The 24,686-nt window shown below is 35.1% G+C and overlaps 3 protein-coding genes across 8 annotated transcripts; 2 read left to right on the forward strand and 1 right to left on the reverse strand.

Moving 5' to 3' along the window:
• The first annotated feature begins 6,145 nt into the window (after positions 1–6,145).
• LOC132067786 (transcription factor bHLH49-like) lies at positions 6,146–10,876 on the forward strand. Of its 4 annotated transcripts, none has more exons than XM_059461110.1 (9): positions 6,146–6,417; positions 7,058–7,821; positions 7,899–8,087; positions 8,176–8,241; positions 8,329–8,397; positions 9,122–9,193; positions 9,286–9,498; positions 10,118–10,205; positions 10,286–10,876. In XM_059461110.1, the coding sequence occupies exons 2-9, from the start codon at positions 7,060–7,062 to the stop codon at positions 10,321–10,323; spliced, it is 1,497 nt and encodes a 498-aa protein (XP_059317093.1). In that variant the 5' UTR covers positions 6,146–6,417; positions 7,058–7,059; the 3' UTR covers positions 10,324–10,876. The 4 variants fall into 4 exon arrangements, with proteins under 4 accessions (XP_059317093.1, XP_059317091.1, XP_059317092.1 ...); XM_059461108.1 differs by having other exon boundaries at positions 6,148–6,417; positions 6,944–7,821; XM_059461109.1 differs by having other exon boundaries at positions 6,148–6,417; positions 6,995–7,821.
• Positions 10,877–17,447: 6,571 nt separating this feature from the next.
• LOC132067787 (putative pentatricopeptide repeat-containing protein At1g68930) lies at positions 17,448–23,171 on the forward strand. 2 transcript variants are annotated; one of them, XM_059461113.1, is made up of 2 exons: positions 17,448–20,125; positions 23,036–23,171. In XM_059461113.1, the coding sequence occupies exon 1, from the start codon at positions 17,565–17,567 to the stop codon at positions 19,794–19,796; it is 2,232 nt and encodes a 743-aa protein (XP_059317096.1). In that variant the 5' UTR covers positions 17,448–17,564; the 3' UTR covers positions 19,797–20,125; positions 23,036–23,171. The 2 variants fall into 2 exon arrangements, with proteins under 2 accessions (XP_059317096.1, XP_059317095.1); XM_059461112.1 differs by having other exon boundaries at positions 23,023–23,162.
• LOC132067789 (uncharacterized) lies at positions 21,758–23,326 on the reverse strand. Of its 2 annotated transcripts, none has more exons than XM_059461115.1 (4): positions 23,055–23,326; positions 22,560–22,653; positions 22,165–22,485; positions 21,758–22,071 (listed from the first exon to the last, which is right to left on the reverse strand). In XM_059461115.1, the coding sequence occupies exons 1-4, from the start codon at positions 23,324–23,326 to the stop codon at positions 22,027–22,029; spliced, it is 732 nt and encodes a 243-aa protein (XP_059317098.1). In that variant the 3' UTR covers positions 21,758–22,026. The 2 variants fall into 2 exon arrangements, with proteins under 2 accessions (XP_059317098.1, XP_059317097.1); XM_059461114.1 differs by having other exon boundaries at positions 22,560–22,668.
• Positions 23,327–24,686: the final 1,360 nt, after the last annotated feature.

The following is a 24,686-nucleotide window of genomic DNA, read 5'->3' on the forward strand; positions in this document are numbered from 1 at the left end:
GAGTAATAAGATTGGAAGATCTAAGCCTTAATGAGATGACCTTTTCTTGAAGATGTTACCAACCCTCCTGCAAAAAGCTTAAGAGATTTCACTTTGAGTCAAAAACAACATAGAGAATCAAAGTGGTAAAGAGAAAGTATCTGCCAAGTTTGACCATTTGTTGCTGGCTGCCCCTTGGCTCTTGCCAGCTATATGGAATCAATCATCAATGTCTTATTTTATTTTCTTCCAATTTTCATTTCTTATTATTTTGACCTCTTCTAGAAATCAAAATGCGTCTTGCTCAAGAAATAAAAATATGGAAATGTGAAATGCAAATGAGAAAGTAAAGAAAATGCATTTAGATTTGAGGGCATATATATGGTCAAATACAACAACGGCTATAGCTATGCCCCAGTCTAAAACAAAGTTAATTAGATTGACTATATGAATCCTCATTGGTCAATATTATTTCATTTAAACTCATTTAAAGACAATATGGTATAAAATAAAAGTAATATTCCATAATGAAATAGAAAGATGGACATGGAAGTTGTGGAGGACAGGAATTAGGGTTGAAGGTTAGTTAGCATGTAGTCCGTTGTCTCGCTTATTCTTCTATGCTGGTAGTCGTAGTATTTTTTCTGAAGCTTCTTTTCGATTTTTGTTACTATATGATATTCCTTGTCAGATTTTCAAAATGTTTTGTCTTGGTTTCTATAGTATCTTGCCATGATTTCTCCACTTCCATTATTTCCTTTTCTGATCTGATTTGATATGCTTTTTCTTGAGGCGAGGGTAGGAAACAACATCTCTACCTCCCAAGGTAGGGTAAAGTCTACTGACACTTTATCCTCTCAAGACCCCATTTGAAAAATTACACTGGCTATACAGTTGTTGCAATGAAATAGAAATAAGAAGTGTTAGAAGTTATTTATATTTTCTATTGATGTATACCACATGTAAAAGGCTAAACGACTCCTAGTAGAACGCAATGTAAAATTGATAACATGACTAAAACTTATCATCAACTAATGAGTATTCCCTATATAATTATTTTTTAATAATAGTAGTGTCCGCTTAACTTACTAGCACGATTATTATATCAAGTACTTATAATTATCTTTTACCCATATAAATATCTTATCATTTTGTCTATCAAAATATAAATTGATGAGAAGAAATCATCAACCTTTTTTATCTCAAGAGAAATCTAAACCCTAATTTATATTAGTTTCGCTCACTCTTTGAGAGCTAAATTACACTATGGGTGCTTCTCACATAATAAACTAACTTGAATTTGAGACTTAAATTCACACAGCACTCTTTTTGTGTGGTCGTTTATGAAGAAATAAGATGTGTTTTTATGTACCTTTCTTTAATATGGGAGTTCAATTTTTCTTTTTTTCTTTCGACTTTTCTTTTTCACATTTCTTTGAAACAATTCATGCTAAAATCAAGAGGTGGCGTAGTTAACTGGGAAACTGAATTTTAAAAATGAAACTTTAAGGTAAAAGCTAACGTAACAAATGTATTGTACTTTGTCTCAAGGAATGAAAGCGAAGTGCATAATATCTCAACTCATTATTTTAAAGCACTCCACTTGTACTTAATTATTCTTTTCCCCCCTTTTTCCTTTTCTTTTTGAGGAGTTCGACATTTATATCAACCTAAGTACGTAATTAATATGATACATGTCTTAACTTACATCCTTATTTTTAAACCTTTAGTAATAAATACACATGCCACTATACTAGAAACAGAGATTTTTCCACCAATATTTAGTGGAAATTTGTGTTATAAAATATAATTTTTCCACCTCATTCTCACCGAACAAGTTCATTAGGAAAACACATGGAGCCGCTGGGAAACAACCTAACTTTTTCATGTGAAAGCACTACTAGTCCTACCATATTTTCTTTTCACTGATTCAATCAAATATATGTGGAAATACCCACTGAATATTCAGTGGAAAAATAGTGATTTTTTAGTAGTGTGCTAACCGTAATAATGGTTAAGTAGTATGGTTTGATGTGGATAAATTTTACCGTCGTCTAATGGTGTACTTATCTGGTATGTAGATTTTTTTTTTTTTTAGTTTTCCACCTGATATGCAACATTCATTTTAGCGTGCCAACTGATTTAACTTCCTGCTGCAGGCATATCAAAAAGGGGAAGCATTCCCTATCAATTTTTTATTTTTATTTTTCGGACCCAACCCCAAAATCTCTAATTAAGGACGGAAGAATTCTATCCATCTCACCACAATCTTTAACGTTATTTGATAGTACTTATGACAACACTTCCCACAATGAATATGCGGGAAAATAACTGGAGAAACATATTTAATAAAATAACTTGCTGCCACTAGATTATTAGTCAATAAAATTGCAAAATGAGCAATAGTACTATAGTAGTTAGAGAAACAAAAAACTAGAATAATTTTCATTATTTGTTTTAGTTTGTTATAATAATGTCTAATGTTTTTATCGTGTTGCAATTTACGTTTACGTTAGCTTGAAGCATTGATAAGCTGGGGAAATTTTGAAAATTAAAATATGAAAGACCTAGTGTAGGTACATTAATTAGGACAACTCTAGAAGCAATTCAAGTGGCCATAAAAGTGTGTGAAAACAAGCTACTCCTTATAACGTAGGTGTTTTGACCAAACAAATTTAATTAAGATTTTAAAAGTGTATTATAAGCTCTTCCTCCTAGGTGTAGAAAAAGGGAAGAGAATTATCATTGGTTTAAAATTAATGACTGTCAATAGTTGGCAATGTCAGTTGCTGGCTTCTTAAGTCTGAATTTTTTGTTTTTCAAATTTAACCATTTGATATCTAAAATTTATTAACTTGACTAAATTAAATTCAAGTTAGATAGACAGTCCAAACTCTAAAGGGATAAAACACTCAATAATGTTCATATATATAAGGTTCAAACTCGAAACTAAACTTTTTAATTATTTCAAGCTGCAATCAACACCTTCGAAAGAAGTAAAGGATTTCATTCAGTAACCTCTAAATACAAATGAAATTTACATAACACTTATCGTTGGTTAGAGATTTATTTTTAATTTCTTTTTCAATGTGAGTTTTCAAACTTATATTTAAGATCATCACAATTACTTTTGAAAGTACATATAGTATTGAAGACTTATATGTAGGTAACATGTAACATGTATACTCTTTTTCTCATTGTCTGAACTCATCATTCTATGCTGATCACACTTTGCTCTTTTTTTTTTTTTTTTTTTTTTTTTTTTTTAATGATAATATACGATTCCACAACGTACAAGTCTGTCCAGCTATTATTCAAGTGCTTCCAGGAGTTCTCAAAGGCCTCAGGGTTAATTGCTAATCCAGACAAAAGCTCAGTTTATTTTGGAGGGGTGAATGATGATGTTCAAGACTCAATTTTGAGTATACTTGGCTTTACAAAGGGGGAAATGCCTTTTAGATACTTAGGTGTACCATTGAGTACCAAAAGGCTGTCCATTAGTTAATGCCAACCACTGCTCACAAAGCTTCTAGGAAGAATCACATGCTGGACTACTAAATTTTTGTCATATGCAGGTAGAGAATTGTTGATCAAATCAGTGCTCTTTTCCATACAAGTTTACTGGTCACAGATTTTTGTGCTGCCAACAAAAGTGACTGAGCTAATTGAATCCACATGCATGAGATTTCTGTGGACCGGAGGAGTCGAACTAACAAAAAAAGCCTTGCTTGCATGGGATAAAGTCTGTATGCCTAGAACTGCTGGGGGGTTAAATATTTTGGATGTTAGGGTGTGGAATAAAGCAGCTGTTAGCAAGCTATTGTGGAACTTGTGCAACAAAAAAGATAGCTTATGGGTCAAATGGGTACATAGTTACTACATTAAGGGTCAACCCAAGCAAGCTTCGGGTATACAAAAATCCGAAATAGTTACTACGATTAAATATGCGGCAATCTCGATCAAAAAGATGTATGTGGCAAGGAGGGTGATTTTCGCTAGTGGAAGACTTCATACCAAGGATGGACTTCTCCGAAGTGGGGGACTAATAGATGAGCAATAGATGAGGTGTCCTTTGTGATAATGCCGATGAGTCCACGGAACATTTGTTTTTCAGCTGTAATTATGCCAGTTCCATATGGTCTCGGCTATTGCAATGGCAAGGATTAACAAGGCAGCCTCTACCTTGGCACGAGGAATTGAACTGGGCGTGCATAAATGCTAAGGGGAGAGGATCTAATGCCACAATTTACAGGATGTGCTTGGCAGCAACTGTGTACCAGGTGTGGGCTGAGAGGAATCAACGAATATTTCAAAATAAAAGCACTCCAGCCCAAGTGATCACAAGGAAGATAGTGCAAGAAGTAGTATTCAGAGGGACGCTGGTACCGCGATTGGCAGGAAGAATCGCAGTGCTTAATTTCTATCCCTAGTCTCTTGCTTATTTCATAGTTTATAGTTGAGTTTTGATGTCAGCGGTGGACTTATGCTAACTGTGTAGCGGAAATGCTAGCACAGTTTGAACTCTGTACATATTAGCAATTTTGGTAATGAAAAGTTTCTTCACTTGCCCAAAAAAAAAAAAAATCCAACATTTGACATGTTATTTTCATAAATCTTCAAATCTAGGATCCCACAAAATGACAATTGTAGAAAAAATTATCACTAGAAATATTAGTATTGCAAAATATAGCAGTTAGCCTTGGAACCGGAGAGTATACCCATTTAGTTTTGGATGTTACACAATTTTTAAAATAAAAAATTATTTTTTAAGTCCCAATTTAAGTATTTTAGTTTTAGTGGACACGAAATTTAAGAAACAAATGGAGACTTTTGAATCGCTCTTAAATTAAAAATATGTGTAATCTTTTAAATCTAACTTACTAAATATAGAAAGAAATATTATTTTTGAGACAAATAAAAAATAAAAAATAAGACATTTAAATTGGAATAGAGGGAGTACGTTAAAGTATTATCTAGTAGTATATATTAGTAGTGTTGATACCTTTTTATTAGTTCAAAATATTTACTTATACTATAATGACACTAGTAATGTCATAGACCTAAAGAAAGGTACACATCACAAGGCCAGTAAATAAAGCTGGGGTAGCCTGTAAAGTACAAGATAGCTGAAGGAAACAAACAAATAAACAAGTACTCCAGAAAAGATAGAGAAAAGAACAAACAAAAGGGCAAGTTCCACTGTTTTCTTTTACTTATATTTTTTCATGGGGTATTCAATATCTCTTTTGAAGCTCGATTAGTTTAAATTCATGTTGAATAGTTTCACTTTGAAGTAAAGTTTTCCGGTTGAACGAGATTACATCCTCAGCTGAAATCAATCATAGAATTGCCATCTATGAGTTCTGAATTCTAAAACAACGGTTCAAGTACGAGTGGTTAAGTTCTAAATTGTCCCTTTTTCACATATTTAATGAGTTTTTAAATATATATACAAAGGTTGAACCAAAATTATTAGATTCTGTTGAACCTATATCTTAAAGTCTATATCACTTTTGATTTTCAAAATTCGAACCGAAAATCAGACTCGGAATCTTTTATTAAGGATGAATCATATTTACCATCGCCACAACTTTACATAGTAATTCTTGAGTGAACAAGTTAAAAGACCCCTAGCCTATCATCTTTCCGCGAGTTTCATATCTAAATTATTAGGAGTTTCTATTACTATATGTGCCAAATTATTTGGAATAACATGCGCAGAGGTGCATGGGGGATAAGTCTTAAAAATGAGTACACCTGACACACTTATGGAGTTCATAGGATTCCATAAATACCCAAGAGTTTATTTACGAAACTATGCAAAATCGTAATAGTTTAACGAGGGTTTTAACCTATTCACTCATTTTTTCCACATGTACTGCCATTTGTAATTTCTTAAATCAGCTTTTGAAGCGTTATATTCATGTAGCAATTTCAGTAATTCTTAAACACTCAATAATTTAGATATGAAACTCGCAAAACGAGTTAATTTAACAGGTCTTGAACCTATGCACCCCATTTTCTTTTCATTACTCCATAATTTTGGTTGTGGTGAATAAATACATTATATTAACAGTGGCAGTGGCGGTGGTTAATCATTCTAACAGCTCTTTTTTTGATGCAGGCGTGGGTATAAATGCAGGGGACCCTTTTGTTTACTAATCTTTCTTTTTCATTTCTTCTTAACTTCTCTTTCGACCCTTTTGACTGTATACTCTTCCATTTTACTATATCTTTATTATTGCTTCTTGGGTGTTTTTAACTTTTTCCATAGAGTGTACTAGCTGTAAATATATACAAAAAAAAAAAAAAAAAAAAAAACAGTAGCCAAAAAGTTAAAGAATTGATTTTTATCCCTTCTCTTCATCAGTAAAAAAGAAAGCTGTTCAAGAATGGTGTATTAAGAGTACTAAAAAGTAGTACATAATCTGAAATAAGGTATCTTTTTCCTCCTTACCTACTTTTAGTCTGTTTTTTTTTTCCTTCTCTATATTAGAAGGTGGGGGTGGGGGTCCGGCGGGGGGGGTCTGTTGTTTGGTCTGACTAGGGTTTTACTTTAAATGAGCTATTTATGGTGCTGAAAGTTAATGACTTGTTCAATTTACTGATTGTGAATAGTTCTTCTTGAGCTCTTTGTTGAACTGGGATTGTGTTTTCTTGGACATTGGGGTGGGACTTTTTTTTTTTTTTTGTAAATTTGAAAGCTTTGCTTAGGATTTTGTGAAATGCTTTGGAACTAGCTGTTTCCTGTTCTGTATGGACTTTTTGTACTTGGTTTTTTGCTAGTTCTATCTTCTTTATGAATTAGAGATGTTCCTAGTTAGTACTTTACTTTTCTTAGCATTTCTTTTTGTACTTTAGTCTTAGTTCAAAATTTTGTACATGAAGAAGAGTCTTGGTTTTAATTCTTCTAATTGTTCACCTGCTTGGTTGGATGATCTTTGTTGGAGATAGTCAAATACAGGACAATGAGAACTTCTTTAAGTAGCCAGCATGTTGAATTCCAATGTTTTAGGTTGTTTTCTTGATACTCAAGTGGTGTGGTAAAGGAGAAGTTAATTTTGCTACACTTTCAAAGATATGGATATAGCAAGCAAGAATGAGAGTGAACAAGAAAAGAGGAATGAAGAAGTCTCAATGAACTATCAGTCACCAAATATTTCTTCAGAATGGCAATTAAGTGGTAGCAATTTGACAAATGCATCTATGGGAATAATGATTCCTAGTAGTACCAATCAAATGGTTGATTCATTTTGCACTACTACTTGGGATCAATCTACCAATTCACCAAACTTAGGTTTCTGTGATGCTAATGTTCAAATAAATCCTAGCACTACAAATCCACTAGGAACACTGGGTCCTAGTTGGACTCCATCAAATCCGATGTTGAAAGGGGGCATGTTTCTACCTCCCGGTCCGGTGATGCTTCCGCAGTTTCCGGCTGATTCGGGTTTTATTGAAAGAGCTGCAAGGTTTTCTTGCTTTAGTGGAGGGAACTTTGGTGACATGATGAACCCTTTTAGCATCCCTGAGTCGATGAATCCGTATCATAGGGGACCGGCACCAATGCAAGGTCCTCAAGAGGTTTTGGCATGTAATGGTTTGAAATCACCTCAGAAGCAGCACTTGAGTAATGTGGACACTGAGAAAAGCCCCCTCAAGAATGAAAAAAAGAGTGAAAGTTTTGCTAGGTCTCAGGATGAAGCAAAAGAAGTTGTTGGAGTCTCTGGTAATGAGTCTGATGAAGCTGGATGTAGTGGCCGTCGAGAAGAAACAGAGGGTGCTGGTGAGGAGTCTTATGGAAAGAATATCGGCTCAAAGAAAAGGAAAAGAGGCGGTCAGGTAGGGCTATTGTTAGTATATTTCCTTCGATCGTTCACAAGATTGTTCCTTTTTGAATATTCTTGTCATTTTGGCAGGATACTGAACCTGCTAAGGATCAAATTGAAATTCAGAAAGGGGAGCAAAACCTGAATTCAATTTCTATCAAGCCTGGTGGAAAGAATGGTAAACAGGGGTCTCAATTTTCAGATCCAACGAAAGAAGAATATATACACGTTCGAGCTCGAAGAGGCCAGGCAACAAATAGCCATAGTCTTGCAGAAAGAGTATGACTTTATATTTAGAAACTTCTGAGTCATTGAATCTCATATTTTATCTGTCTTGGTACTGACTTTTGAAGTGTATTTTTAACAGATAAGGAGGGAGAAAATCAGTGAACGGATGAAATATCTTCAGGATCTTGTGCCTGGTTGCAGCAAGGTTAGTATTATTGGAATCTACTAATAGGTGTAGCCTATATTAGAAATTTTAGTTGGCACTTATTTGAGAAAGAGGTGGTGATTGCAGGTCACCGGCAAAGCTGTGATGCTTGATGAGATCATTAACTATGTACAGTCTCTGCAAAGGCAGGTTGAGGTATGCAATTTAACAACTTATATTTCTTTTTCAAGTTTTCTCCTGTCTTACTCTTCACATTAATAACGGTGCCTGATTTCCTTCAGAATCCCCAATCGTCAAAAGATTTAGTGATGATTTGATTGCTTCACATAGTGCCGTCTTGATTATCCTGGTGGCTGCATAATGTGTAGTACTTGCATTTGAGCTGCAAATGTGTGAACTCTAGCTTTTGATTGGTCTAAGGGGGTGATTTGGTTCGAGACAAGTTATGTTGGGATTAATAATGCTGGCATTATTTCTTAGGTTTGGTGTATTAAAAATAGCATGCATTGCATAATTTCTAATAGTACTGGATAGGGTGTATAAGTTGGTGTATAAGAATAGTACTGGTATTGTTAATGCCCTGGTTTACTATGTATAAGGATAGTACTGAATAGGGTGTATAAGTAATACTGTATTAGTAGTACTTGACTTAATTTTGCAATCAAACATTGTATTAAAAATTTATACAAGCATTATTCTACCTAATACACCCTATCAAATGAGCCTTAAATGTTTTTATGTATAAGATAGTACTAATATGTATAAGTAATACTGTATTAGTAGTACTTGACTTAATTTTGCACATTTTCTTATTCTAAAAAAAAATTTCTTATTCTAAAAAGAAAAGAAAAAGTAGAGAATAAGGACCTTCTTATGTTTATTCTGCGCTTAAGGATGACTAGACTCCTTTTTGTTTCAGTTCCTCTCAATGAAGCTTGCAACAGTAAACCCACGGCTAGATTTTAATATTGATGGGCTCCTGTCAAAAGATGTAAGTACTTCACTCTTCCGAGAATGACGTGTAGCTGAGCATTATGGATAATTTCCTCCTAATGCTTGAATAAACATATACCCTTGTTGCAGATCCTCCAGTCTCGAGCAGGTCCTTCATCCTCGCTCGCCTTTCCACCTGATATGACCATGCCATATCCTCCCTTACATCCATCACAAGCTGGAATTCTTCAATCTGTTCTTCCTGGTTATGGAATTCCTAATGATGCATTTCGTAGAGCCATCAATCCCCATTTAGCCACTACTAGTTGTGGGCCTGGTGACTACAAGGATCCTTCATCTCAGGTAATATTTGTGATTCTTGTATGTGTGCTTTAGGTTGTAGTGATCATATTCTTGTGGAACATAAAAATGAAGGCTTAATACATCGACAACCCTTTAAACTTGTCAGCAAATTTCATTTAGACATTCGAACTATAACCTGTTCCACCTGAACAAATGAAAAAGTGTTCCTATTAGACATTTTCGATTATATTTTTTGGAAGAACATCGCGTGTGCTCTCAACTGTATATTAGGTATTTAAGTTAACCAAATAAAATATGTCACCTCCTTGAATTATACACATTAGCCTTAATTGGAACAAGCCTGAGGTTTTACGGCTTATTGAGGCTAGCGTATAATTAAACGAGGTCACATATTTTAAGTGGTAGGACACTTGAAAACACATGCAGAAGTTTTTCAAAATTTTAACCGAAAGTGTCTAACAAGAACACTTTATCATGTGTTCAGGTGCTCAATTGGAACAACTCGTTGTTTGAGTGTCTAAATGAAACTTACTGATAAATTTAAGAGGTTGTCGTGTATTAAGCCAAAGATGTATGCATGATTCTTTGGACTATTATAGCATAACTAATGTTGATCGATGGTCTACTAACCATGTGGATTAATTTGCATAATGTCCAGGCTCCGAATGTATGGGATAATGAGCTACATAATGTTGTCCAAATGGGATTAAATTCAAGTGCACCCTTATCTAGTCAAGATTTAAGTGGTATTTAGACTCCCCTGCGTGATTTTGTACGATAAATTAGCATCTTCTTCTCTAGTAATCCCGAAATTCTCTGTTTGTAGGTTCTCTGTCATCAGGACAGATGAAAGCAGAACCTTGAACTCTATCATTGATACCATGCGTTATTGGGGGATTAAGGTGCACTGATTATGTTTTTTGTGTTGGATAAAGAAAACATCTGGAAGTGCGTCACACTGAGAGCTCTTCCTATTTCACATTGAACAAGACCTCCATCAAGTAGTTCCCAGTGAGTCTGTACAGCAAGTGCATAATGAGTTTTTGTTAATGGTGCATTCACCTCCTTTTCATAAGTGACACAATCGGCTACCACGAGAGTGAAAATTTGTTCCACGAGATTGTCGTTCTTCCAACAACAACTGCAATTGAAGGTTCAAGAACTAATGTTTTGTCGATACATAGTTGTTTTCTTGAATCTCTTGTTTTGGGGGGGTGGAGGGGGAAGGATGGTTATATTCCTGGTCATTCCATGTGGAAGAACTTGAAAATTGTATGGCCTGGGGAAAGTAAATGATGTTCCATGCTTCTTTTCTTCCAAAGCATTCTTTACTATAAAACTTTGTTCAGTTACTGCAAAAAAATAAGCACTATATCTGATTTTGTTGACTGTAAAGAGGATTATCTCTCCATGGTCCTCTTAATGCTTTCCTTGTCTGCTATATAATACAGCAAATGTGCTAAGAAAAATTGCCATGCATGGTACTTCTGAGACTTCCTGCCCCCAATATCATTTCAATCAGTGAATGATTCTTCTTTTCCAGATCATATTTTCTGCATAAAGACTGTTTAGTTGCTACATTGGACATAAAAGTTAAATTCGATGCTATCCCAGTCTTGGTGGATATAATTACCCGGTATTTGTACTGGTGGGAGGTATTAGCCAAAGCGTGTGCAAACTGCTTCGGACACCACGGATATTAAAAGAATAAATTTGGAATCTGATTTGTTGACTGTAAGGTGGACTGTCTTATCAGTGGTCATCTCAGTGTTTTCTTTTATCAGCCATAGCACAAAAGACATGCTGGAAAAGGGGCCTTTATGTTGATATCTGAAACTTCCTACCTGCATTATCATTTCAATCCGGGAAATGGGGGGTCATGGAATTCATAAACAATTGAATTACAATTCTGAATTGATAAGATTCTATGTCAGATGTTTGATCATCTTATAAGTTTCCAGAAAATAAAATAAAATAAAGCATCCCAGTGGGACAAAGGGAAAAGAGAGTTCATGTTACAAGTTTCCAGATGTTTGATCATATCACTAAGGGGTGGTTTGGTTATGGGGATTAGGATGCTAATTCTGATATTACATGTGAAATTGTATTTATCCATCGTTTGATTATTGATTAATGTCGGTATAAATGTTATATCAAGATTTTGGTATTGTCATGCCTTATCTTGAGCCGAGGGTCTTTTGGAAACAACCTCCCTACCTCCCAAGGTAGGGTAAGTTTGCGTACACTCGACCCTCCCCAGACTCCACCTGTGGGATCATATTGGGTATGTTGTTGTTGTTATTATTATCAAGATTTTGGTATTATCTATTCCATATAGAAGGTGAGAGATGAGAGTATATTTTTGATATGACCTTGTTTTGAATAAAATGATCTTAAATATATTAAATAGAAATAGTTAAGACTTTCTGGAGGATTTCAAAAGGATATATATATATATGTGTATATATATATATATATCAGGTAACCAGTTGGATAAAAGAATCAGCTATGGTGCTCTGAGGATTACAATCAAATTTTAAAGTTGGTAGCATGTTGTGTCCCCATATTAATCTAGATTTTAAAGTGATCTGATCTTTATGACTTGCAAGGTGATAAAGCTACTTTTCAGGTTTCTATCTACTTGCCAAATGGTGGTGCCTCTTATATTATTCAGCTTGATGTAGCGTCTTCTTACTAGTTTCATGATGTTGAGAGGGACAATAAAGTGTCAAATGGACGAGTTGAGTTACATTTAAGTTGATTAAAACGGGTTGAATTAATAAACGAGTTAGTCATAATCCACTCAAAATTTGCTTGGATAAAAAAGATGGCCAGCTCAATATCATGTGCTAAAAGCCAACCCTATCTGTCTAACTCATATCATCTTTCATTTGTTTTAGAGAAAAGACATCATTTCCCCCCTAAACTTGGCCGCATAACTCACTTTAGCAATTTAACTTAACGGACGTTTATTTAAACCCCCTAAATAACTTTCAAGTTAATTAAATACCACCTTATACGTGCAATACCAGTTTCATGGTTGGAAGGTGCTATACACGTGCGCCGCGTAAGTGTCACCTCAACGACACGTCAGATAGTTTCTCTTTTCTCTTTCTCTTCCTCCTCCTCCTACTCTCTCTTCTTTTCTTTTTCTTTCTCTTTCTCCGTCTTTCTTCTTCCATCAACAATAATGGCTACCTTTCTTCTTCAACCTCCCCCCCCCCCCCCCCCGCTTCTCCTTCTCCACCATTCGATTTTTTTCAACTTACCCCCTCCCAATTACTAAATCTTGTTTCGTTTTTATATGATAAAAATGAAAACTCATTCTCCATCTGAACCACTTGTAAATTTTTTTAAATCCTATTACCGAATTCCCCTTTTTCAATCTTCTCAAATAGCTCTGTAACCACACTTTCTGATTCACCAAACCAAACCTGGATTCCTTTTTTGCTTCTTAACAAAATTTCCAACACTTTTCCCACTCCTTCATTCTTTTAAAAATTACCAAATTGCCCTCCCCCTCACACAACTCTCTGCAATTTCGGATTCAAATACATATTCCCGATTGACCTATACCCATGCCGGAGTTGATATTACCAATTGAATATCCAGCCATGGAAAGTGAGAAAGTTGAAGCTACTATTGAATATGGAGGGAGGATTAATTTAATTTTCTTGACCTTTTAAGTTCACCCATTTGGGAAGAACTGTTCGGATGGGCTATGGCAATGAACATACAAATAAAGAAAGAGAAAACAAAGTAAGAGAAAGGAAGAAAAGGAAAAAAAGGGATAATGAAAGAGAAATATTGAAATTGAAAGAAAATTAGTTAAATAAGTAGAGTTGTATGACATTCAATTAGAAGATGACATGTGTATAGTTTGTATCAGTTTTTGTGCTTTTTTCCCCTCTTCACACGCTTGTAGGAAGTTTTTTGCCACGTCACCTTTTAGGGGGTAATTAAATTCAACTCAAACGGGGTAAATAAATGTTCGTAAAGTTAAATTGCTAAAGTGAGTTGTGCGGCCAAGTTTAGGAGGAAATGATGTCTTTTCTCTTTGTTTTATTGTTATTTTGATTTATTTAATACCCTCTAACTTTTTGTTTTTTACTATTTATATTAAACATATGTTTTTGTAGTTTTTTCTATGGTTTTATTTGAGTTACATATGTAAGGGCAATTCGCAGGAATGCCCTTATTTTGGGGTGGTCTTTAATAAATGCCGTCTTTAATTTTGCCCTTCGCTAGAATCCCTTGGTTTCGGGTTCGAACCGTCACTCAGTCAAAAAAAAATCACAAGGTAGAATTTGGATTCGCAAGACAGATATTGTCTGCAAAACTCTCTTCAGGGAGAGTTTGCCTCAAAACTCTACCTGATCAGGCAGGTTTTGAGACAAACTCTACCATAGTGCAGAGTTTTGCTTCAAAATTTGTCGTCAATCCTTTAGTAACAAATTACCGACAACAACAATATACTCAGTGAAATCCACAAAGTGAATTTAGGAGGGTAGAATATACGCATACCTTACCCCTACGCAAGCATAAGAACAAACAATTCAAAACAGCATGAAAAAATAAATAATGGAAATGAATAAGTCATGCCAAGACACAATCACAAAAGTGGGACAGTAACAAATAGCCGACAGATTATTAGAAATTCTGTAATTACGAGCTACTATTTAGCAAACGGAAATAGCAAGTGTTGCGTTTCACCAACATGCTCTGCTGATCAACAAAGTGTTGGCCTTGGTCGCAAAGTATGGACCTTGCAAGACTCTTCTTAATTAGTTGTTAAAGCTATTTTGTAGTTTGTTCATGTAAATCCTATTAATGCCTTATAATAGCTAATGAATTGATGATTATGTTCTAAGGAGTATTTCATTATAGATGATTTTTACTTGAGCTTGTTGAAATTTTCGTCGTGTCTTAAATTTGATACTCTTTTTGTTTCAATTTTTAATTGAGTACGTAGCAGTGTTTTAAAATGCGAGACGTTTTACATATGCCTTGCTGGGGCGTAAGCCCCATGGGTACTTAATTTTTAATATTTTCTAAATTAATAAAATAAAAATATAAGTAAAAAATATATTAAAATTATATAAATAAAAAAATAATTAGTATAAAAATGTATATATTTATTATTAACATGCTAACATATGCATGAACTATTAAAAAAATCTTGAAAAAGTGAATGTAAAGATGCATTACACAATAACATGACTATGATGAAACATAATTAGAGTTGACAAAACGATACTCGTCCTAATAATTCAAAGATAAAATTAACAATAATATAAAGTTATTATTTTAAAACCTAAAACTAGATACAAATTAATACTCATTATAATACAAATAGTCAGAGTAGAGTCTTCAAAATATTATCTAAACTAGAGTGATATCAAAAGAAATTCTAGAACTAAAAACTATCTTGAAAAAGATAAATTGAAGAATGCTAAGAAAATCTTGAAGAAAATAAAGCACAAAGAAGGAAAATGCAAACATGGAAGATAGTAAGAATTGGAGGACAAAACTATTTGCTTTGTAGTTTACTTTGCATACAAAGGTGTAAAGCGTCTATGTTACTTTGTAAACAACAATGAGAAAAGCTTATGAAATTAGGATAAACAATTAGAATTTTTTTTTGACTTTTTGAGATATTTAGTTTGAGAATTTACTATGGCTTAATTACCGGATATTTAACTTTTTTTAAAAAAATATTAAGCAATTTTGACTCAAATTTGTAAAAGTTCCCGAGGCTTACGCCTAGGCGAACGCTTCGAAGGAAGATACTTACTCCCCGCCTGTACTCCTCGGTGCGTTTTTTTGTACGCCTCGCCCCGAGGCTCGCCCCAAAAACGCCTTTTAAAACACTGGTACGTAGTTGAAGAAAGAAATAAAAACCCACTCCACCCTAACTCCCACCCCCCACTACCCCCACCCCAAAACCCACCCATCCACCACCACCCAACCCCTCACCCTACCCACCACCACCCACCTACCTTACCCCCCAACCACCCCCACCCCCCCACAAAAAAAAAAAAAACCCACCCACCAGTCACCACCACTACAAAAAAGCTTACGCGACTCAACGATTTTTGTGGGCCTTAAAAGAGATATTTTTTTGAAAAAAAATTGCATATATTTTTTGAACGCTATGTAATTAATCTAATTGTTTTAATACTTTCAATACGATCTTTCCGACGTGCTAATGATGATATTTAAGAGATAAACTAGATATACTTTATTTTAAAACTCTATGTCGCTTAGTAGAAGAAGAAAACAATGAACGTATATATAGTACCACTCCAAAGAATGACATAACATTCGTACAAGAATTAATCATGTCAGAATGTATCAAATTTAAATTGTAACAACCATATAATATGTAAAATAATCTAAGATTTATATCGAGTAGTTTTTCTTGTACTCCTTGAAATTTTTTCTTCATATTCGATCTTTAAAATGTATTTTTTTGCATCCAAAAGACTATTAATAGGATCCTATTTCCAAAAATAATACTCAGTTGTTGAAATCATCATTAAAACAATTTTGTTTATATGGTAGTTTTGTAGTACTTTTCCATTCAAAGTATTTTTTTTAGAAAAAGAGTAATTCATTGCTAATACAAAATGAGTCCTTCACAATTGAGGGGCCTAATACATAATTCTAACTCATTTTGTATTAGCAATGAATTACTCTTTTTCTAATTTGTAATACACTCTTCAAAAGTTTTTTTTTTTTTTTTTTTTAGAAAAAGAGTAATTCATTGCTAATACAAAATGAGTCCTTCACATTCTTATTATAGCCGCTTTATGCTAAAGCCTGCCCTGGTTTAGTGTCTTAATGACATCTTCAACATGGGAGCATCACGTTATTGACAGTGGTACTAACACAAGTACGGCAGAAGGGGCATGTCTTGTTTTCTGCTACTAATAACCAAGGAATAATACAAGCAGCATGAAACCTATGAGAAAAAGCAGGAAAACTCATCAATATGCGCATATCATCATCTTGTTCAAATTCTCCTAAGCAGATACAACATTCACTGTTTATAATTCCTTCCCCACGGTCATTAGGTACATTAATCTCTACTTCAACATTTGCTACTTCACGAACTCTTTCTGTTGTCACTTCACGAGTTTCTCCATTATAACGAGCTCTTTCTGCTATCATTTTACGACACGCACATATGAAAAAATATAGCACTAGAACAATGGCTAAAACAATCAGGATTACTAGATAAGGACCGAGGTTTGGCATGATTTTGAACTAGCTGTATTAGGCCAAGGGTTTTGATTATGGAACAAGACAAGGCAAGGTTTTATAAGTTTAGTTACTTGATTTTATAATCCTACTATTGCAATTAGGTTTTAATTAGAAGACCTTCTGGGAAACTTCCACAAACTATAACAAGTCATTAATATAGTTCAAGGTAATTAAATATTTTCGGAATATATAATTTATGGTAATTTTCTGCTTATTACTATTCTTTTCCAAACTATCTAATTATGGCAAAGTAAATATTACACTACTATATATATAGTTGAACGCATAACTATACCTATTATTTTATGCAGAGAAAAAGGTGGAATAATTAATACATAATTCTAACTGTTTGGCCATGAGAATTTTTCACTTTTTTCGAGAAAATTATTTCACTTTATTTGGAAATTAATATTTGGCCATAAAAATTCCAAATACAATTTGAAGTTATATATATTTGGAATTTGAAAAACACCAAAAACTTTATTTTCACTTTTTTCACTTTTAATACATTCAAAAAACCAAATATTCTTTATAGCCAAACACAACTCATCTTCAACTTCAACTCCACCTTCAAAATTCCAAATAAAGTGAAAAATATTTGGTTTTCAAAGCCAAACGCCTACTAAACCCTACATAACTAATACCTATATAAAATAATACATAAATTCTCTCATTAGTCATAACTAATTTATATATTACTAATATCTGCATAATTCTAACCAGCTACCAAACGCCCCTACGGTATTTTTGACGAAAAACAATTCAAACACGTGACTTAGAATCTGTTGACTATAAAAAGAAACCCAAATAACCGCCAATTTTCCCTTTTGAACACTATTATGTCTCATATTTCCAACCATTACTGTTCTTTGCTCAAACTTTGTTGTGAAACACAAAACCTTAACCAAATCAAGAAGCTTCATTGCTTCATTCTCAAAACTATAGCAAACCCCGAAACATTTTTATTAAACAATCTCATAAACACCTACTGTAAACTCAAAAACACAAAGTATGCACACAAAGTGTTTGAAGAAATACCCCAACCAAACCAATTTTCATGGAACACCATTCTTTCTGTTTATTCGAAATCTGGAAACCTCTCGAGAATGCTCGAGGTGTTTAATCGGATGCCAAAACGAGATGGGGTGTCTTGGAATTTGATTATTTCGGGGTATGCATCGCGTGGTTTGTGTATCGATGCTTTAAAGGCATATAAGTTGATGTTAGAAGATGGGGGAATGAGTTTGAATAGGATAACGTTTTCGACGATGCTTATATTGTGTTCGGATAATGGTTGGATTCGAATGAGTAGGCAAATTCATGGGCAAATAGTGAAATGGGGGTTTGAATCGTATGTTTTCGTGGGTAGTCCGTTGGTTGATATGTATGCGAAATCAGGGTTGATATATGAGGCTGAAAAGGTTTTTAGTGAGTTGCCAGAGAGGAATGTGGTGATGTATAATACAATGATTATGGGGTTTTTGAGGTCCGGGATGGTGAGAGAGTCGAGAAGTTTGTTTCAAGAAATGCCTGAGAGGGATTCCATTTCTTGGACAACGATGATAACCGGGTTAACACAGAATGGTCTTGATAAGGAAGCACTTGTATTGTTTAGGAAAATGAGGTTAGAGGGGCTGCCTATTGACCAGTTCACGTTTGGGAGCATTTTGACTGCTTGTGGAGCTCTCCAGGCTATTGAAGAAGGCAAACAACTTCATGCTTATATAGTCAGAACCTATCACAGCGAGAACGTCTTTGTAGGTAGTGCCCTTGTTGACATGTATTCAAAATGTAGAAACATCAAGTATGCCGAGACCACTTTTAGTAGAATGCCAAACAAAAATATTGTCTCTTGGACTGCAATGGTTGTTGGATATGGACAGAATGGTTTTAGTGAAGAAGCTGTTAAGGCTTTCTGTGATATGCAAAGGAATGGGGTTGAGCCAGATGATTTTACTTTAGGAAGCGTGATTAGCTCATGTGCAAATCTGGCGAGCTTAGAAGAAGGAGCCCAGTTTCACGGTCGAGCATTAGTATCAGGCTTGATATCTTTCATTACTGTTTCTAATGCACTTGTGACCCTGTATGCTAAGTGTGGCAGCATAGAAGAATCTCACCGGCTTTTCGATGAGATATCATTTAAGGACGAGGTCTCTTGGACAGCATTAGTGTCAGGATATGCTCAGTTTGGAAAAGCAACTGAAACAATTGATTTATTTGAGAAAATGCTGCGACATGGTCTTCAACCAGATGGAGTAACTTTTGTTGGGGTTCTTTCAGCTTGCAGTAGGGCCGGACTTGTGGACAAAGGAAAATTTTACTTTGAATCAATGGTGAAAGAACATGGAATTACGCCTATTCTTGATCATTATACTTGCATGATTGATCTATTTAGCCGATCTGCGCGTTTAATAGAAGCAAAAGATTTTATACAGAAAATGCCTTGCATCCCGGATGCAATTGGTTGGGCTACATTGTTAAGCTCATGTAGAACCCATAGTAACATGGAAATTGGCAAATGGGCAGCTGAGTCCCTTTTAGAACTTGATCCAGAAAATCCTGCCAGTTATGTCTTGCTCACGAGCATGTATGCTGCGAAAGGAAATTGGGCTGAAGTGGCTGAATTAAGAAGGACCATGAGAGATAGAGGTGTGAGGAAGGAGCCAGGATGTAGTTGGATCAAATATAAAAACAGAGTGCACATTTTCTCTGCTGATGACAAGTCAAGTCCATTTTCAGATCAAATATATGCTGAACTGGAGAAATTGACTGCTAAAATGATAGACGAGGGTTATGTACCGGATGTGACTCATGTCATGCATAATGTTGAAGAGTCCGATAAAATAAAATTGCTTAACCACCACAGCGAGAGGCTTGCTATTGCCTTTGGCTTGATCTTTATCCCCCCTGGGCTCCCCATAAGAGTGGTGAAAAACCTAAGGGTATGTGGTGACTGCCATACTGCAACTAAAATCATTTCCAAGATTACCCAGAGAGAAATTCTTGTAAGAGATGCAGTTAGATTTCATTTATTTAAGGATGGAAAATGTTCTTGTGGAGATTTCTGGTGATAGTTTGCCCACAATTTCAGATCAGTTACGAGGACTGTTACACGTATCATATGTATGAGACAGGAATAATCACGCTGGTTCTCTTGAAAGGACATATGTTACAGGAATAACCACGCTGGTTCTCTTGAAAGGATACATTTGTTTCCCATGAGAGGACTTGGCCTATGTATGTTGGTGGTATATCTAATGGTTCAAATTACAGAAGTCTGGGGAGCCATTCTAATAAGCACTATGCTTCAGAGCTTATCAATTTCCATAAGTAGCATGCAAGCCTAAAACGGGGAGTATCTGATTTACGAGGCTGCGGATCGGCGGATCCTCTTAAGAACGTAAGTTAACCTTAATATAGCTGATTATACTGAAGAAATAAGCCCCTTAAACATTGTTTTCAACATTCTGTTGTAGCTTTCGTTTCATAACCACATCAATATTCAAAAGTTTCAACATTGTTTTCTTGAATTTGCTTGTCGGCGATATATAAGATGTTCCTGATTAGTTTAAGCTACTAAAAGTAAGGTAAGTTTAGGCTAGATGAGATAAGGAAAGTTATAAAATAAGGAAAATTGCCTCAATACTGTGATTCTTAATTATGACATAATTATGAAGAATATTATATACGATTAACCTAAACATAGAATGAATCTAGAACATTATAACACATGACTGGTTTAACCTTTTTGACTTTCAACATGCCTTCTCAATCTCAAGATGATGAATTAACTTGAGCTTGCAAATCAAAACGGGAAATTGAAGCCGATTATGCCAAAAAAGAGGTCTTCTGCATGATATCGTCAAAATAGTGTATCATGAATTGTTCACAATCACCAAAATAGAAAGCAGCAGTGAGTTCCTTTTTCAGGGAACTTAACTGCAACAGCTGAACAAAGTGCTTCTTGCACCACACAAAGAAAGGAATATATTCTTAGTGACCGAGAAGGGGTATGGTGTTGCTATCTCAAGGAAATCATTAGAATAGCTTCAATTAGCGGTTTAAGAGTAACTGAAAAAGTTGTTGGAACAATGACTGGAAATTCAAGGTTTAGATGAGGGACTCGTTACCCAAACTCAAACTTCACGAAGTAAAAGAAGTGAGGAGATTCTTCCAGAACATTACTGAAACCTTCATATTATGAATAAAAAGAAGTAGACTTCCCCAAGAAATTGGTCAGATTTTAATGTTCAAAGGACGGATTCAGTTCCCAACCTCTGATAATATGAAGAAAAAGAAGAACAGTAGACTTTTGCAGTATAGGCATAGCAATAAGAAATCTAATGGTCGCAGGAGAGACTCAATACTTAACCTCCGATACCATGAAGAAAAGAGGAGAAAAAGTTTTGGAGAATGTTTTCCGTTAGAATTGCCACCATAAAGAAACAAGAATACTGAGCTTATTAAAATAAGAAACTTTCTGTAGGGCAGGTGGTATAAGAATGCCGTTCAGTAGACAGAAACTTCTTAGGTCTACCAAGATGGTAGAAGTTCAGATATTATATGAAAATATAGAAAAAGAATTTAAATAAAAAACTGTCTTAATTGTTTGTGGACAATATAAAAGAGGGTTCCATAGGAGTTTAGGCAATCAGAAATAAGTTAATTATAGATTATAGAAATAAAAAGAAAGGTTCTTAAATAAATAAAATATCTAAAGACCTAGATTTCTAACTTTTATGGAGCTAAGGAAAATATTCTATAGGATTAACCTATACACACAGAATGAATCGATGACATTTGTTTCTATTAGTAAGTAACTTTCTAGCATAGAACTAAATGGTGCAACAAAGAAAGAGGACGGGAACGGCATCTTTCCTTCTATCTAGTTTAGAGGATTGAGTTCTTTCTCTAAACAAATTTTGGATAGGAGAAGCAAATGATTTTGTTGTATCCATACAAGGAAGCCAGTTTTCTGCTGTACGGAAAAGCTACTGATTTTTGAGAATTTTCTCTTCTTTTGCATTTTGTGTGTATTTTGTGAGCTGAAGTTATAAACATTGCCCAATGTGTTCGTAAGTTACCAATGAAACAGATACATAGCCTGTCTCAATAGACTCTAACAGAATTACATTCCAGCAATGTCAAGGAAATTTAATGAAATAATTATTCCTACAATGAAGCAGCTGCGGACTGTGGTAATGAAACATTAAATCTAAAGTCTGGAAGAGACAGCTTCTTTTTAGCTTGAGGTTCAATAGCCAGGCTTGTTCCATAGAAGCATTGACCAATGGACCATAGCTAATCCTGTTGTTGTATCGATGTGATCGACTCTAACTGACTTTCCTGTGGATTCAAGAATATAAGCAAAAAATCTCATTAGACTAAAACATAGGTGTACACTACAATGAGTTTATTAGAAAAGCCAGAAAACACTACCTGTAAGCGGCGACAGATTTCAAAAATTTCAGTAAGGGGTGCCCAGTCTCCAAAATTCCTTTCAATAAATTGATAAGCAATTCCGCTTTTTCCTTTGCCAACAATGAAGAGTCCTCCTTTTGTTTCACCTTCACCCCTGAAGTTTTGATTCACCCCCATAGATTTTGCTCGCCTATAATTTGAAATAGCTCGAGGATTAAATAGAAAGCCTGATATGAACTTGTCTTTTAGCAGATTTCCTCCTCCCAGAGCTTTATAAAATTTCATGCTTTTGTCAAAGACGACTACACCACCCCAATATCGAGGCCAGAAATCCTTTACCTGGATAACAAAACCCAGCATAATAAACCAGGTCCTTCCAAAGTAATGTCAGCAAAAAAGTAGATAAAAGTTACCTCCGATTCTATTTGCTCATGAAGAACAGCAAATAACTGAACCCCCAACGCGTCAAATATTGGTTTCCTTGCATAGAGTTGGTGGGCTTCAGCTCTGCACATGATGCACCTGTTTCCATAGTCTTTTTGGGATAAGATCCAGTAATTCATGCTCATAGATAAAGATTTAGTCATCTTCTTTCTTATAAATAGAAATACCCCTTGTTCTTTAAAGGAAAAAACTTTCCTAGGTTGTATCTTTCATCAATGCAGCAGTGTTTAGTGGGATCACAGAGATTATTGGATCTTTCAGTCTTCTACTCTGATTGAAATTCTATGCAGAAATGGCTTGAGTTTCCTTAATTCCTCGAAATTATTGCAAGAGGTCTCATTATTTCTGTTTAAACTAATATGTGTAATTTCCTATAAGAGGCAGTGCCCGAGACACTAGCTTAACAATTGAGCTAACATTTATAAATTATAGGTGTGAATTGCAGAAACTATTTGATGCCTTACCCAGGGCGACGAATGCATAGAAGCACAGCTGGTTTATCACGCCAGAGCTTTGAAGCCTTCAGCGGCGGAGTCTTTGTTTTCACCAGACGCTCCATTCCGATCTTGTACTCTGGTGTTAGTACCTGAACTGAGATATTCTCTATGGAAGAATAAGGAGCAACATTCTCAACTATTGGGGTTGCCTGGACACAGCCACATGCTCTAGGCTCATCTGGCATTGAAGCTACAATTCCCTTATAAACATGTCCATCTTTAATTTCCAAATCAGCCATTGTTTGTTCAAGGGATATATCAGAAGTTGTACTGGTTCTTCTAAGTGATCTTGTCATACTCTGCTTCCTGGAGTTGACAGGAGAAATATCCTTCCTGTAAAGACTCCCATTTCTCGAGGCGCTTCTCTTCCTCACTTGGAGGTTATAGGCTTCTGAAAAAGAATCTCTCCTAAAAGCTGCAGTTTTGTCGGTAAAACGGGCAACGTGTCCCCTTTTCATTCCAAACTTTGAAGTAAAATCTACCGTGCTTAGGTTAAGAAGCTCAGTAAGGGAATTCCCAGACTCCTCAAGCTTATCTGCGTATTGCATCAGAACACGATCATGCAGGTATGATCTGATTTCCTGCGCATCCTTGAGTAGGAAAGAAACAATCATCAGAAGAATAGCTTACTTTGTTTCTATAGTTGTTCAGATACCTGTTGTTTCATTTGTTGTTACTACTGTTCTTTTCTCCATTATTTTCTACTTGGCTTCTTCAGTTGCTACTTTATTTCTTTTTCATACTGTTTTTGATATGCTTTACTTGAGCCGAGGGTCCATCGGAAACAGCTTCTCTACCTTCACAAGGTAGGGGTAAGAAAATGCTTACACATCACCCTACCCAGACCCCACTTGTGGGATTACATTGGGAATGTTGTAATTTTTCAGATGTGCAGAAAAAACAGTTTAATAATTTCCTAGTGAAAGTTTGTTTTGGCAAAAATCATTCAGAGGGGAATAGAGGCATTTACTGCTTCTGGCTAAACACTGAGAAGTCTTATCGAACACTTGTTTCCTAGTGCAACACAAGAATTACTAAGTTGTTGACACAGATTTGAAGGAGAATATGAAGATAAAACACATATGATATTCTCGATATATATACAAGAAGGGTGAATTTTTCAGTAGAAAGAACCTTTTGTCGTTGAGTCATGTTCAACTCGTGCATATCATCTACATTCATAATCTTCAAAGTTGGCACATCATCCCATCCTGCTTCCAGCAGCTTTGGAAGAAGCCCCTGCAGAGATCCATTTCCAACAAAGTCCTCGATTGCAAAGGAAGCCATCTCTTTCTCAAGAAGAGAAACAAAGATATAGAGACTTAAAAGAAAGTCCTGTGATGCTATCAATGAATGGACACTTTAATTTATATATCCACACAAGTTTGAAACGCATTCAATTGGATAGTGTCTATGGCTCTGGTTAACTCTTGTATCAATGTAACGTACAGTCTTTAATAGTGATTGATGAACTACTTCTCTACTCATAAGATCTTTTCATTAGTCACTACTATGATAACCTAGTTTATCTTCTTTTGTTGAAGGATTCTTAAACTCAAGCAAGAGGGCCATTCATTTGACATTGGATGTTTACCAAAA

This window comes from Lycium ferocissimum, chromosome 8 (assembly GCF_029784015.1).
Source record: "Lycium ferocissimum isolate CSIRO_LF1 chromosome 8, AGI_CSIRO_Lferr_CH_V1, whole genome shotgun sequence".
In the NCBI taxonomy this organism is placed as follows: Eukaryota; Viridiplantae; Streptophyta; class Magnoliopsida; order Solanales; family Solanaceae; genus Lycium; species Lycium ferocissimum.

Excerpts from the sequence above, each read along its gene's own strand:
- LOC132067789 (XM_059461114.1), bottom strand. The coding sequence starts at position 23,326 with ATGGCTGATTTGGAAATTAAAGATGGACATGTTTATAAGGGAATTGTA. Across the intron at positions 22,669-23,054 it reads CTATGCATTCGTCGCCCTGG|GTGCATCATGTGCAGAGCTG; the intron begins GTAAGGCATCAA and ends CTATGGAAACAG. Across the intron at positions 22,486-22,559 it reads ATGAGCAAATAGAATCGGAG|GTAAAGGATTTCTGGCCTCG; the intron begins GTAACTTTTATC and ends TTTGTTATCCAG.
- LOC132067786 (XM_059461110.1), top strand. The coding sequence starts at position 7,060 with ATGGATATAGCAAGCAAGAATGAGAGTGAACAAGAAAAGAGGAATGAA. Across the intron at positions 9,194-9,285 it reads ATGGGCTCCTGTCAAAAGAT|ATCCTCCAGTCTCGAGCAGG; the intron begins GTAAGTACTTCA and ends CCCTTGTTGCAG. Across the intron at positions 10,206-10,285 it reads ATCTAGTCAAGATTTAAGTG|GTTCTCTGTCATCAGGACAG; the intron begins GTATTTAGACTC and ends CTCTGTTTGTAG.
- LOC132067787 (XM_059461113.1), top strand. The coding sequence starts at position 17,565 with ATGTCTCATATTTCCAACCATTACTGTTCTTTGCTCAAACTTTGTTGT.